The sequence below is a fragment of the Podarcis tiliguerta genome (assembly GCF_965153285.1).
Source record: "Podarcis tiliguerta genome assembly, chromosome: 14".
Lineage (NCBI taxonomy): Eukaryota > Metazoa > Chordata > Lepidosauria > Squamata > Lacertidae > Podarcis > Podarcis tiliguerta.
Window position 1 is genome coordinate 46,858,563 of NC_139547.1, and position 12,613 is coordinate 46,871,175.

General features: G+C 50.1%; 1 protein-coding gene across 3 annotated transcripts; it reads left to right on the forward strand.

The window, feature by feature from the left end:
- Positions 1 to 1,516: 1,516 nt before the first annotated feature.
- B9D1 (B9 domain containing 1) lies at positions 1,517 to 12,270 on the forward strand. 3 transcript variants are annotated; one of them, XR_014504929.1, is made up of 8 exons: positions 1,534 to 1,693; positions 2,617 to 2,685; positions 3,819 to 3,930; positions 5,642 to 5,738; positions 6,662 to 6,724; positions 9,097 to 9,164; positions 10,640 to 12,144; positions 12,176 to 12,270. XR_014504929.1 is itself a non-coding variant. In XM_083413771.1 (7 exons), exons 1-7 carry the CDS (start codon positions 1,628 to 1,630, stop codon positions 10,783 to 10,785), a joined length of 621 nt encoding a protein of 206 aa, XP_083269897.1. In that variant the 5' UTR covers positions 1,517 to 1,627; the 3' UTR covers positions 10,786 to 12,270. The 3 variants fall into 3 exon arrangements, 2 of the variants coding, with proteins under 2 accessions (XP_083269897.1, XP_083269898.1); XM_083413771.1 differs by having other exon boundaries at positions 1,517 to 1,693; positions 10,640 to 12,270; XM_083413772.1 differs by lacking the exon at positions 9,097 to 9,164 and having other exon boundaries at positions 1,533 to 1,693; positions 10,640 to 12,270.
- The last annotated feature ends 343 nt before the right edge of the window (positions 12,271 to 12,613 follow it).

Sequence of the window (12,613 nt, forward strand, 5' to 3'; positions counted from 1 at the left end):
CGAGGTGCTTCGCAAGACGGATTTTCCTAAGGGCTTGCTTCGCTAGACGAAACGGCCCTGCCTCTCGTGTCATGGCGACGGTCACTGCACGCACGCATGCTCGCTTCCCCGCTCCTCCGGCTCCCTCCCACCTTCCGGCTGACGGTTAGTGCCTCGCGCCGCTGCCCACCCCCCTCGCGCGCTCCCCTCAGAGAGCCGTTGCCGCCAGCGCCTCTCTCTCCCTGGAGTCACGCTCCTGAGCCCCGCCGCCCTCCAGCAGCCGCGTCGCACGGTGGCCACAACGCGCGGGTGAGTCTGAGGTACCGGCTGCGGCAGCTGTCCTGCTTCTCCCCGCCCCTCCCCGCCGTTGTCAGTGTTTAAATGCAGTGGTGTTTCGCAAGACGAAAAAACTCGCACAACGAAAAAACTCGCGGAACGAATTAATTTCGTCTTGCGAGGCACCACTGTATATAAACAAATAAATTTGATCATATGATGACTCACCGTTCTTCATAACGATTTGTTATAATTATTTATATCCCTAAAACAGCTTCAGCGTGCCTATGGCAGTAAAATAACAATAATAATAATATTTTATTATATATACCCCGCCCATCTGTCTCGGTTGTCCCAGCCGCTCTGGGCAGCTTCCAATGCATATAAAAACATAATAAAACATCAAACATTAATAGTAACAATCTGATCCAATATTTTAAAAAATCAAAATATAAAACAAACCAATTCCACACCAAAGCCAGGATCACATTTTTACAGTTGCTATCACAATAAAAGGGACGCGGGTGGCGCTGTGGGTTAAACCACAGAGCCTAGGACTTGTTGATCAGATGGTCGGCGGTTCGAATCCCCGCAATGGGGTGAGCTCCCGTTGTTCGGTCTCTGTTCCTGCCAACCTAGCAATTCAAAAGCACGTCAAAGTGCAAGTAGATAAATAGGTACCACTCCGATGGAAAGGTAAACAGCGTTTCCGTGCGCTGCTCTGGTTCACCAGAAGCAGCTTAGTCATGGTGGCCACATGACCCGGAAGCTGTACGCCTGCTCCCTCGGCCAATAAAGCGAGCTGAGCGCCGCAACCCCAGAGTAAAGGGGTCCTTTTACCTTTACTATCACAATAAAAGCACATTATCGTTCTAATTTACTATGTTTATTATTCTATAACTTATTATTATTATTATTATTATTATTGCTGTTTTTGTTGCTGCTTTGCAACCGCTGCAATGAATAACACTACGCCAGGCGTGGGCAAACTCTGGCCTTCTAGATGTTTGCGACTACAATTCCCATCATCCCTAGCTAACAGGACCAGTGGTAAGGGATGATGGGAATTGTAGTCTCAAACATCTGGAGGGCCGGAGGTTGCCTATGCCTGCTCCATGCTATGCTAATAGGCGCTATTTCATTCATAGCGCATCAGCATCGCCTTGCGACCGAGAGCGGAGTCCTCCCTCCCAAGCGGCTTCCGATTCAGCAACCCAAGGTTCTAGGGCAGCCTCGGCCCCGCCCCTTCGCGTTTCGAAAAGGCGTCGCGGAACGAAGATTGGCCCACGCGCCGCGCCGTCCGCCGTTGCTAAGGAGGGCCAGAGACGCGGCCTTTAGCAACGGGCCCTCTCCCGGCGCCTGCGAGGCTCCGATGGCGGCCGCCTCTAGCCCCACCGTCTTCCTTCTCATGGTCAATGGGCAGATCGAGAGCGCGCAGGTGAGCCGGGGGCGTGCAGGGGCTGCTTTTGCCTCTCTGGAGAAACGGGGGGCCGGGCTAGAGAGGGAAAACGCGTTCTTTGTCTGCATCACCCCTCCAGGCCGTCGCCGTGGTATCTCCCGCCTGTTCTGTACCCCCAGGCCATGGGCGGAACCAAGTCGGACAGAGGGGGGTGCGAGCTTTCTTTACTCCCGCGCCCCGTTTTCCACTCACCCTGCTGTTGTGCCTTTCACAGAAAGAGAGAGCCTGGCTGTGTTTTCTCCCCGGGCTTCCATCTTCCTATTGCAAGCAGGCAGAAACCCAACAGGTGCAGCTGCTCATAGAAATCAGGTTGGGGTGGGGTATTGCATTGGGTTTTCACCACCTATGCCTGTAATTAGAAATGCCAGCTTCTCTTGCTTCTGTGCGTCAATTAGCTGCGGGGCAGGCACAAATCCCACAGGTGCAGCAATAGGCGGACGTTGTCATCCTTGCATATAGCCTATAGGTATAAATGGTACTTGCATGAAACCCTCTCATGACAAAATATCAGAACAGCAAGGGAAGCTTGACCGGTTGGATTTGTGCCTTAGAGTGCAGATGTGAAAGGGCGAAGAACCTTGCATGGGAAAGGGGGGGAGTGATTTTGAGGTGTCAGCAGGTATGTCTGTAGGTTTCCCAGTTCTTTGCCCGCCCACCCCGCTGGCGTCCTTAAGCTGGAGCTCGTTTTCCATTTAAAGAGTGCTGGTAGCATTGTCTGGCCTGAGGAAAAGTGAAACAAGCTTCCCAATCATTGCACTATCATGGCGAAAGCTGCTGCTGCAGCTTTTCAATGCATGGCAGCCCCGGCACAAGCGCTGCATTCAGCAAACCCCCACACATCAGGATGAGTATAGGGAGATGCATGGAAAGATGCAAAGCACTTCTTTTTTTTTCATTTTCAGTTCCCGGAGTTTGACGACCTCTACTGCAAGTACTGCTTCGTGTACGGTTACGACTGGGCCCCTACTTCAGTAAGTCTTTCTCCAGTCATCTTGCTCCTTCCTTAACCACAAGCCCAGCGGTTTTTCTGGACCACTTGCATCGAATCCATCCATTTTGCTTTGCTGTGCTTTGAAGCCACAGAAAACAAATCGGCATCTGCAACAGTGAAACAGGATATCCGTTATCAGGGTCTACCTTTGATTGCCAAATTCAAGAGGCAAGCAGACAGGTTCAGGTCCTTGTAATTTCCCCAGAGGCCTCCGGCTGCTCGACTTGGGAAGAAGGATGCTAGACCAAATAGATATACAGTCGTACCTTGTTTTGCGATCGGGATCCGTTCCGGAGGCCCGGATGCTAGACGAAAAGGACGCACGGCAAAGAGCCGTTCTGCGCACACACACACAGAGCAGTTTGCGCTTCTGCACATGCGCAAGCAGCAAGTAACCCGTTCCAGACTTCCAGGTTTGCTGCAGACATTTGACAAAATGGACGCACGACGAGGTGGACTCAAAACAAGGTAGCACTGTAATCCAAAAGATGTGCCTTGCTAAACCTGTTGAATACCAGAATCTTTCCTGCCTCCCCCCCCCCCCCAGCACCTCATTTCCCTAGCTCAGGGATTGGGTAGTACCTCTGGTTTCTGCACTCTGTTCAGTGGCGTAGCGTGGGTTGTCAGCACCCGGGGCAAGGCAAGTAATTTGCGCCCCCCCCCCCCGCTGCACTGTCCCTCCCCCAGATAGTCCCTCGCTCTCTCTCCACACCGCACCGCATGCCTGGCACCCTCCCCTCCACAGTGGGCGGCGACCCGGCGGCTCGGATCGGATTCGCACAGCCAGCACTGCAGTGAGAGAGAGTGAGTGAGCCAGGTAGGGGCAGAGAGCTGTGAGTGCAAGCGCCCCCCCCCCCCAGATGTTGCGCCCGGTGCGGCCGGCCCCCCCTGCACCCCCCACGCTACGCCACTGACTCTGTTACTTCTTCACCTGGATGGAGTTGTGGCCATTTCTGTTTTCTGTCAGTCTCATGCTGTTTTTGTGAACCTATTCAGTTTTTCAGGAAGACCTGTGGTTGTGTTCCTCTGATCTTTGGAACCTTCTTCCAAAATCAGAATGGAAATACCATGTGAAAAGAAAAGGTCTGACTCCACCTTCCCTTTTCCTTATAGGGTTTGGAAGAAGGAATCTCGCAGATCACTTCTAAAAACAGAGTCGCCCCGCAAGACCTGGTGTGGAATTTCCCCATTGACATCACCTTCAAGAGCACGAATCCCTTTGGCTGTAAGTAAAGTGAAGCAAGAGGGTCTTGGAGCTTGAAAACCACCAACAGGAAAAGGGCGGTTGAGGTGCTCTGGCCCGTCTCCCAAGTTTGGTGCATGCATGTTAGAAGAGAGATTTGGAATACAACAGATATGGAGGATTCTAGTAGCCCTTAGCGAGGCTTCGGGTTTCTGAAAGGAAAGTCAGAATGGCTGGATCAGGCCTTTCGATCCCTTCTGCTTAATAAAATGGGAAGGGAAGGGGGCGGTTCTGTCCTGAAAAAGATCTCAGAATTCTGCAGTGAGGCAACCGAAATTCGGCACCAAGCAAAGCTGAATTCGGTGCTTGCTGCAAGTGCTGAAAACTTAGTGCCTTTTAACACTTAAGAAATACAGTCATACCTCGGGTTGAATATGCTTCAGGTTGAGCGTTTTCAGGTTGTGCTCCGCGGCGACCCGAAAGTAATGGAACTTCCGGGTTTCGCCACTTGCGCATGCGCAGATGCTCAAAATGACGTCACGTGCATGTGCAGAGGCGGCGAATCGCAGCACGCGCAGACGCGGGTTGCGTTCGCTTCAGGATGCGAACAGAGCTCCGGAACAGATCCCGTTTGCATCCAGAGTGTCAGGGAACTGCCATCGGAGCTGGAGGCGGAGAGAAGGCTCCAGAGGGATGCCGGAGGGGGTCCCAGTAGGGAGAGAGGCAGCCCATCCGCTGTGGAAGGAAATCAGTGTAACACCAGTGGAGAAGGGGGCCAGATGGGGGAATCGGAGAGGAGGCTCCAGGACTCCTCGCCGGAGACCAGCGGAGAGAGTACGGGTACTCCGCTGCCCACACCCTCTCTGCGCAGAAGACTTCCGCGCAGGGAGAGTAGGAGGAGACTGGGCGTCAAACAGCTTTTATGCTGGAAGAGGTTCAAGAAACGCCCACTGACGGATTCTGCCAGCGACTGAGGCAGCCACGGAACTTGAGGCTGTCCAGACAGAAAGGGTTCAGCCAGGTAACCTAGCCAGGAGTGGCGGCAACTTACGCACGAGCAACCCCTAGAACCATAACACAGAGGTACCACTGTAGCTGGGTTACTTATTCTGCTTTTACTAGTTACAGAGAAGGGCAAAGAGGGACTGCAGAAGAGAGTCCTGCTTATAGGTACATTTTGGGCGTCCTTCCCTCTCCATCAAGACTGCCAATAACTGAATCCACTGAGGGAGGAACCTTCCTGCAATGCCGGGGGTTGGACTAGATGACCTTTGGGGAACCCCTTCCAACTCCACGATTCTGTGATTCCACCAGCTATGCTTCTTTTCAGCCATGCCTGTTAAGAAGGCTTGAGACTGAGCATGCTTGGCAAAGTGGTCTTCTTCCCCTTACAACCCAAGACGCCTGGCCTCAAAGGAACAGCTGATGAATCTAGGGCCTTACACCTGTCACAGCTCCAGAAATAATACAAAACAAAACGGGCCAGCCTGTTGCTTTGTGTCACTGAGCTACTTTGCCCTGGGGGCAGGAGGAGGGTGGGGAGACATCTGGCCACCAGTTTACCCAGCAGGAATTATTAGTCGCCGAAGCCAAGTGATACAACTTCAGAGATGCTCTCCCACCAAACTTCATCCACGCACCTGCAGCTGGTGCAGAAAACATGGTGGGATGCTGGTAATAGCCAGCAAGATGGGAAGAGGACCAAATCCAGCACAGCACGCTTAGGTTGATGAACCTTTTCTTTTCTCCCAAGGGCCTCAGATAGTCATAAGCGTGTACGGCCCTGATCTTTTTGGGAATGACGTGGTCCGAGGCTATGGAGCAGTTCACATTCCTTTCACCCCGGGGAGGTGAGTTCTTAATCACACTCCTTGACTCAGTTTGAACATGTTTGCCTTGAGCTGTGGCACTCTTCTTCTTTTAAAAAATACAGTTTTATTGGGTTCCAATATATAACAATTATAAAAGAGAGAGGAAAAGATGTAATAATAATAATAATAATTTTATTTATATCCCGCCCTCCCCAGCCGAAGCCGGGCTCAGAGTGGCTAACATCTAATGTGTAATACATTAACATAAAACCAGACCATCAATTAAAATACATCCTCAAATCAGATCAGGATCAGAATAAAATCCAATCGGAAGGCAACCCGCAGATTAGGGTTGGAGACCTTAAATGTTCACCAGGCCCAACTGTTTGTGCTGAACTTATATGGGCCTGTGAGAAAAATTGGGAGGCCACTTTCATGCAAGTTCTTATGAAAGGGGAGAGGGAGTCAGACTGAACCCCAACCAAAGGCCTGGCAGAATAGCTCCATCTTGCAGGCCCTGCGGAAAGATGTCAAATCCCACAGGGCCCTAGTCTCTTGTGACAGAGCGTTCCACCAGATTGTAGCCAAATATATTCTTGCAGTCTTGAAAACCAGCGTCCAGAGTATGAGACGGACGCTACCGCTGGGTTATGGGAAGTCAGCCAAAGAGGAGCTGATCTCTCAGCAGAGCCATTGTGGGTGGGTCACTGAGATGACATAACCATTATTTCCTTCAAGAATAGGTCCCAGTCCCCTGCTCACTGGGTCACTGCAATGTTATTTCATCCTTGTTCATTATTGACTCCACAAAACATCAAATCCTTTTTCTTTCTCCCAAGGGGTATGTGAGGTTTTTTGGCTTTGATGGGGCACGGAAAGCCCTGACTTTCTTAATCTTTCTTTTCTGGATCTTTTCTAATTGGTTGAGCTCCCAGATTTGGATATCCTAAATTCTGTTTCAGGCACAGGAGGACCATCCCAATGTTCGTTCCTGAATCGACATCCAAGCTGCAGAAGTTTACAAGGTACTGAAGAATGCATACGATGTGGGTGAAAATTTACTGGGAAGTGTTTTTTTTATACGTGTCTTAAAAGCACTGGGCTCCAGTGGGCATCATCTCAATTTACTTGGTTCACTTGTCCACACTGCTGTCCCTTAGACTACTGGGGTAGCAATATGACCTCCCTGCCACCGATTAGATGGCTTGCAAATGTACCGTATTTTTCGCCCCATAGGACGCACTTTTTCCCCTCCACAAATGAAGGGGAAATGTGTGTGCGTCCTATGGGGCGAATGCAGGCTTTCGCTGAAGCCTGGAGAGCGAGAGGCATCGGTGCGCACCGACCCCTCTTGCTCTCCAGGCTTCCGGAAGCTATCTGCAAGCCTTGCAAGCCCTGCGGGAGTTCCCATGGGCTCACAAGGCTTGCAGGCAGCAGCCTGCCGCCCGAAGCATGGGGAGCCCTCCGGAGGACTCCCCATGCTTCGGGTGAGTGTCCGCAAGCCTTGCGCGCCCGACGGGAGGTCCCGCCGAGCGCGCGAGACTTGGGGCGGCAGCTTGCCGCCCGAAGCACGGGGAGCCCTCCGGAGGACTCCCGTGCTTCGGGCGAGTGTCCGCAAGCCTTGCGCGCCCGACGGGAGGTCCCGCCGAGCGCGCGAGGCTTGGGGCGGCAGCCTGCCGCCCAAAGCACGGGGAGCCCTCTGGAGGACTCCCCTTGCTTCTGGCGGGTGTCCGCAAGGCTTGGGGCGGCAGCCGCAGCTGGGGGGGAAAATAATTTTTTTTTTTCATTTACCCCCCCCCCCAAAAAAACGAGGTGCGTCCTATGGGCCGGTGCGCCCTATAGGACGAAAAATACGGTAACAGCTTGGTTGCACATAGGTGCCCTTTTTGTGCAAAGTATTTAATATTTAGGGAGCAAGCCACGCAAACGAGGGCCCTATGCAATTTGATATTTGAACCAAACAGTTATACAAACTGTCCCCTGGCACAGCCTGCCAGCGGCTTGAAGCTTCTCCCTAACCACACTTGCATGCACACAACTGCTAACACTTTCTTCGCTGCGTGTTGGGTAGGAGGGGCTCGATCCCCATACACTGTAAACAACGCACTGTTGTCCAGGGCTGGGGACGAGGCACAGGGGGGAGTTCAAACTGTTTGCCAGCTGTGGCAAAGGAAGACTCGCCAGGGGCCTAGTAAGAATAAGGTAGCAAAGGGTCATTGTTTAATGGCAGGGCTCTGGCTTTGCAAACTCAATCCTTGGCATCCCCAAGTAACACTGGGGAAATTTCCCCATCTGAAACAGTGGAGAGCTGCTGCCACTCTCATCAGGGTGGATTTGATTTAAATCAAATCAATTTAAATCACTAGCCAGTAAGACGTGTTTTAAATCTTTTTTTTTTTTACGGAAAGAGTCATTCTTGCTGGTATAATAATATTTCCAACCAGAGGAAGCCTTCATTTTTGGAATAATAAATTTTCAGAGCAGTTTTTACAGTTATATAAAAAAATTACTGATTTGGTTATGCTATCAGAAATACATAGACAGATAATTATGAAATTATTGTGAGGTTCAATAAGTTAACTGTTTATATTTGGACAACTTTTCTGCTGCACTTTATTGGAAGGAGAAAAATAATCATTTCCTTAATAACAATTTAAACAGTTTATTTAACTAAAACAATAACATTATAGCATATGTATCCATGTTTGTTAACTGATGTGGTTAAACAATTTAAGTGAGTTTTATCACACATGAAAAATTTAAAACAAATCCTTATTTCCTGATAAATAGCCTCTGGACTATAATGCAACTTAAATAGAAAACTATCTTTAGAAAGATATTTTCCCCCAAAAGCATTTTATTTTTGAAATCCAATTTAAATTTAAAAAACCGATTTTTTTTATTTGATTTTTTTAAAAAAGATCATTGGGTTTTTATCCACCCTGCCACTCACTGTAGACTGGGGTGGGGAACCTGTAACCCTCTAGGCAATGTGGATGGGGAAACCCAGCCAGATGGGCGGGGTATAAATAATAAATTATTATTATTATTATTATTATTATTATTATTATTATTATTATTATTAATGTTAGACTACAGCTCCCATCAGCCCTGGCCTGCAAGGCCAGTGGTCAGCGATGAGAAGAGCTGTGCTCTAACCACTTCCAGAGATTCAGTGTCTCCACCCCTTGTTCAAAGCACCTAGCTATGTGGTTCCCAACAAAGTCTGGGAGCATTTGTGGCTGGTTGAACTTGTAGGAGAGATTCTGGGATTGTGAGATTTGGGGCCGCAGTAACATTTGACAGGTTTAGGTTACGGGGGGGGGGGGGGGGGGATTCGGATTGAGTGGAACTGTGAGGCTGCCTTGACAACCCAGGAACTTTCTCTTTCTCCCAGCTGGCTTATGGGAAGACGCCCAGAGTTCACGGACCCCAAGGTCGTAGCGCAGGGAGAAGGCCGAGAAGGCAAGTGCTTGGGGAGGGAACCGCCCCCCCTTGGATGGGATGAACGTTATCTGCAGGCCCGGCCCTGCGGAGGTGGAATCAGAGGCAGAGCCTGGCCCCTAAAGGGCAGTGGCAAAGACCAAGCTCGAAACGTTGCCCCGATTCAAGATGCGCTCATGGTCAGGGCTGCTCCTCCTCCTGCAGAAGGTGTTGTCACAGGATAATTCTTGTGGTACAGGGGAGAAATATGCAGCAGGTTGGGCAAGATGAACCTTGAGATCCCTTCCAACTCTACCATTCTGGGATTCCAAAGCAGGCTGCGTTATATCTGCCAATAAATAAGCATTGCCAAGGGAAGACGTCCAGTGTTAGTAGGGTGGCGATGAATGTGCAGCGCTTACTCTCCCCCCCACTGAATTTTCAAGTGCAGCTGCATTCAGAAAAGCAGACATCGAACCACCACCCTTCGATCTTAATGTCCTTTTTATGGCCTCGGCCCAGTAGACCTGAAGAAGCGTCTCCACCTTCATTGTTCAGTCCGGACACTTTAGGTCCAGCTCTGAGGGCCTTCTCACGGTTCCCTCCCTGTGAGAAGTGAGGTTACAGGGAACCAGGCAGAGGGCCTTCTCGGTAGTGGCACCTGCCCTGTGGAACACCCTCCCAGCAGATGTCAAGGCAATAAACAAGTGTTGGTGCTGACCTTTAAAGCCCTAAACGGCCTCGGCCCAGTATACCTGAAGGAGCGTCTCCACCCCCATGGTTCTACCCAGACACTGAGGTCCAGCGCCGAGGGCCTTCTGGCAGTTCCATCCCTGTGAGAAATGGAAGTTACAGGGAACCAGGCAGAGGGCCTTCTTGGTGGTGGCACCTGCCCTGTGGAACGCCCTTCCATCAGATGTCAAGGAAATAAACAACTATCTGACTTTTAGAAAACATCTGAAGGCAGTCATGTTTAGGGAAGTTTTTAATGTTTTATCGTGTTTTTAATATCCTGTTGGGACGCAGGTGGCACTGTGGGTTAAACCACAGAGCCTAGGACTTGCCGATCAGAAGGTTGGCGGTTCGAATCCCCGCAACGGGGTGAGCTCCCGTTGCTCGGTCCCTGCTCCTGCCAACCTAACAGTTTGAAACCACGTCAAAGTGCAAGTAGATAAATAGGTACCGCTCCGGCAGGAAGGTAAACGGCGTTTCCGTGCGCTGCTCTGGTTCTCCAGAAGCAGCTTAGTCATGCTGGCCACATGACCCAGAAGCTGTACGCCGGCTCCCTCGGCCAGTAAAGCGAGATGAGCGCCGCAACCCCAGAGTCGGCCACGACTGGACCTAATGGTCAGGGATCCCTTTACCTTTACTTTAATATTCTGTTGGGAGCTACCCAGATTGGCTGGGGAGGCCCGGCCAGATGGGCGGGGTACAAGTAATAAATTATTTTTATTTTATTTTAAGAGTGAAATAAACTCTTGCTGCTTTTCATTTCATTCCACTTGGTCTTTTTCCAGTGACCCGGGTGCGCTCGCAAGGCTTCGTCACCCTCTCCTTCAACGTGGTGACCAAGGACATGAAGAAGCTGGGCTACGACGTGAGCCCTGCCAGCGCGTCCAGCCCCTCGCTCCCGTCAGTGGCGGGTGGCATTCAAAACTACTGAACACCAGGTGGTTGCTGGACTGCTTTGAAAGCCTGTAGGGTCACCTGCCCCCCTGGCAAAGGTATTTGAACTAGGATCACTCCAGATGACAGCTCAGGGACTAACAAGTGTGTCCTGAGGACCGTTTCAAACATTCTGTTACTGAGGTGCTATGGTGGGGTGCTGCGCTTATAACCCATAGCCTGGGTCTGAACCCCGCCCCCTGCCCCACCAAAGCAATTCTGGGTACACCCCAAACACCAGCTTTGCCTGCAGCGACGAAATCAGAAGCAAGTACCGTGGCATCCCTAGATAAGGCAGAGTGGTTTAAACCCAGGCCAGCATTGTGCCAAGTCCACCCTCTTCATATGAACTGCAGAGCAGGCTGAGTTTTCCTTCCCTCTACCCAGTGCAGCAGGGATAGTGAGCATGGTTGCCTCCAGCTGACTGCATCTCCCATCATCCCTGGCCTTCTGGCCAAGCCTGATGGGAGTTGGAGTTCAAGAATCCATAGAGCACCGACAAAGGGCCATTCTATTGAAGGGAATGCAGCAGGATTCTGGAGGGCACCAGGTGATGGCAGATGGCTCATATATGGCTGGTCATGTAAGGAAGGGTCCCATGCATGTAGAAATGTAGTGCAGCAGGGAGCAAGCTTGCAGGCTTTTTTTTTTTTTAGCAGCGCAACACTTGAAAGGATTACCTGCAGCTTAAAATCATGGGTTTCTCAGTTTCTCGCTTCTGCTTTGAGGGGTCGGTTATCCCATTACGGCAGAGACAGAAAGCATAGCACATAGGAAGGGCTTACAAACTTGCCTGCTCTGTGCCAGCTACACTTAAGCCATTTGCAAGTGTTCCTCTGCCCAGCTTGCTAGCAGTTGCAAGGGGCAACTCTGTCCTTCAGGGGAACGTTCTTGTATATCCCAAAGCATGTTGTGGCAGAAGCAGTCCTAATGCCCCAACCGCCTCAAGTTAATCACTTGCTTTTTTCATACACATTACTCATCCTTAAGCATTCACTTGTTTAAGACGATGTTTGTAACTGTTGGAAAGTTGGAGGTAAGAGAGAATCTGCTTTTCTCGCTCTCTGACCGCCCCTTTTGGCACCTGATTTATCCCATTTCATCAGTATTGCAGAACTGGTTTAAATTAGTCCTGCAGGGAGGCCCACTGCTGTTGCGCAGCAAACAAGTGGGTTTAATGGCCAGCATGAATGAGACCTGCAGGAAAGTATAAGGGATAGTTTGAATATTACTTGAAACTGGCTTCTTGCAGTATGGGAAGTGATATTTTATAAATAATGCCAACACTTATTTACGAAAGCAATAGCATTCGCTATTCAACAGATGAGCTTATTTAGAATTTCCTACACCCAAACTGGTGCTTTGTAAATTCCCACCAACTTGCCCAGTGTACTTTGGAAGGGTCTAGAGATTACCCTTGTACTTACACCATTTTGTAAAGTTTCTTTTTAAATAAAGGATTTCCATATTTGTGGGGGCAGCAGTCTTCTTTGTATTAATATTGTTTGCAAGGTTTTTTTAAAAATGTGGTGGGGAAAAGAGAGTCTTCTTATCAAATCACTCTGAGTATGTCCATACATGAATGCACAGAGCATTTGCCTTTATTCCTATGTATCAAGAGCACAAAACAATGATCCGTGGGACTTAATGATGTCCAAAAGAAGAGATGGTGGTTTGGTTAGGGTGAAACAAACCACAGTCTGGAGGCAAGGTTTGTTCTCAACTTACCAGTCATGGTTTCTTTAGAGCAGGGTTTCCCAAACTTGGGTCTCCAGCTGTTTTTGGACTACAACTCCCATCATTCCTAGCTAGCAGTACCACTGGTC

Coding starts and splice junctions, on each gene's coding strand:
- B9D1 (XM_083413771.1), top strand. CDS start 1,628: ATGGCGGCCGCCTCTAGCCCCACCGTCTTCCTTCTCATGGTCAATGGG. Junction 5,739..6,661: donor ATTCCTTTCACCCCGGGGAG/GTGAGTTCTTAA, acceptor ATTCTGTTTCAG/GCACAGGAGGACCATCCCAA. Junction 9,165..10,639: donor GCAGGGAGAAGGCCGAGAAG/GCAAGTGCTTGG, acceptor GTCTTTTTCCAG/TGACCCGGGTGCGCTCGCAA.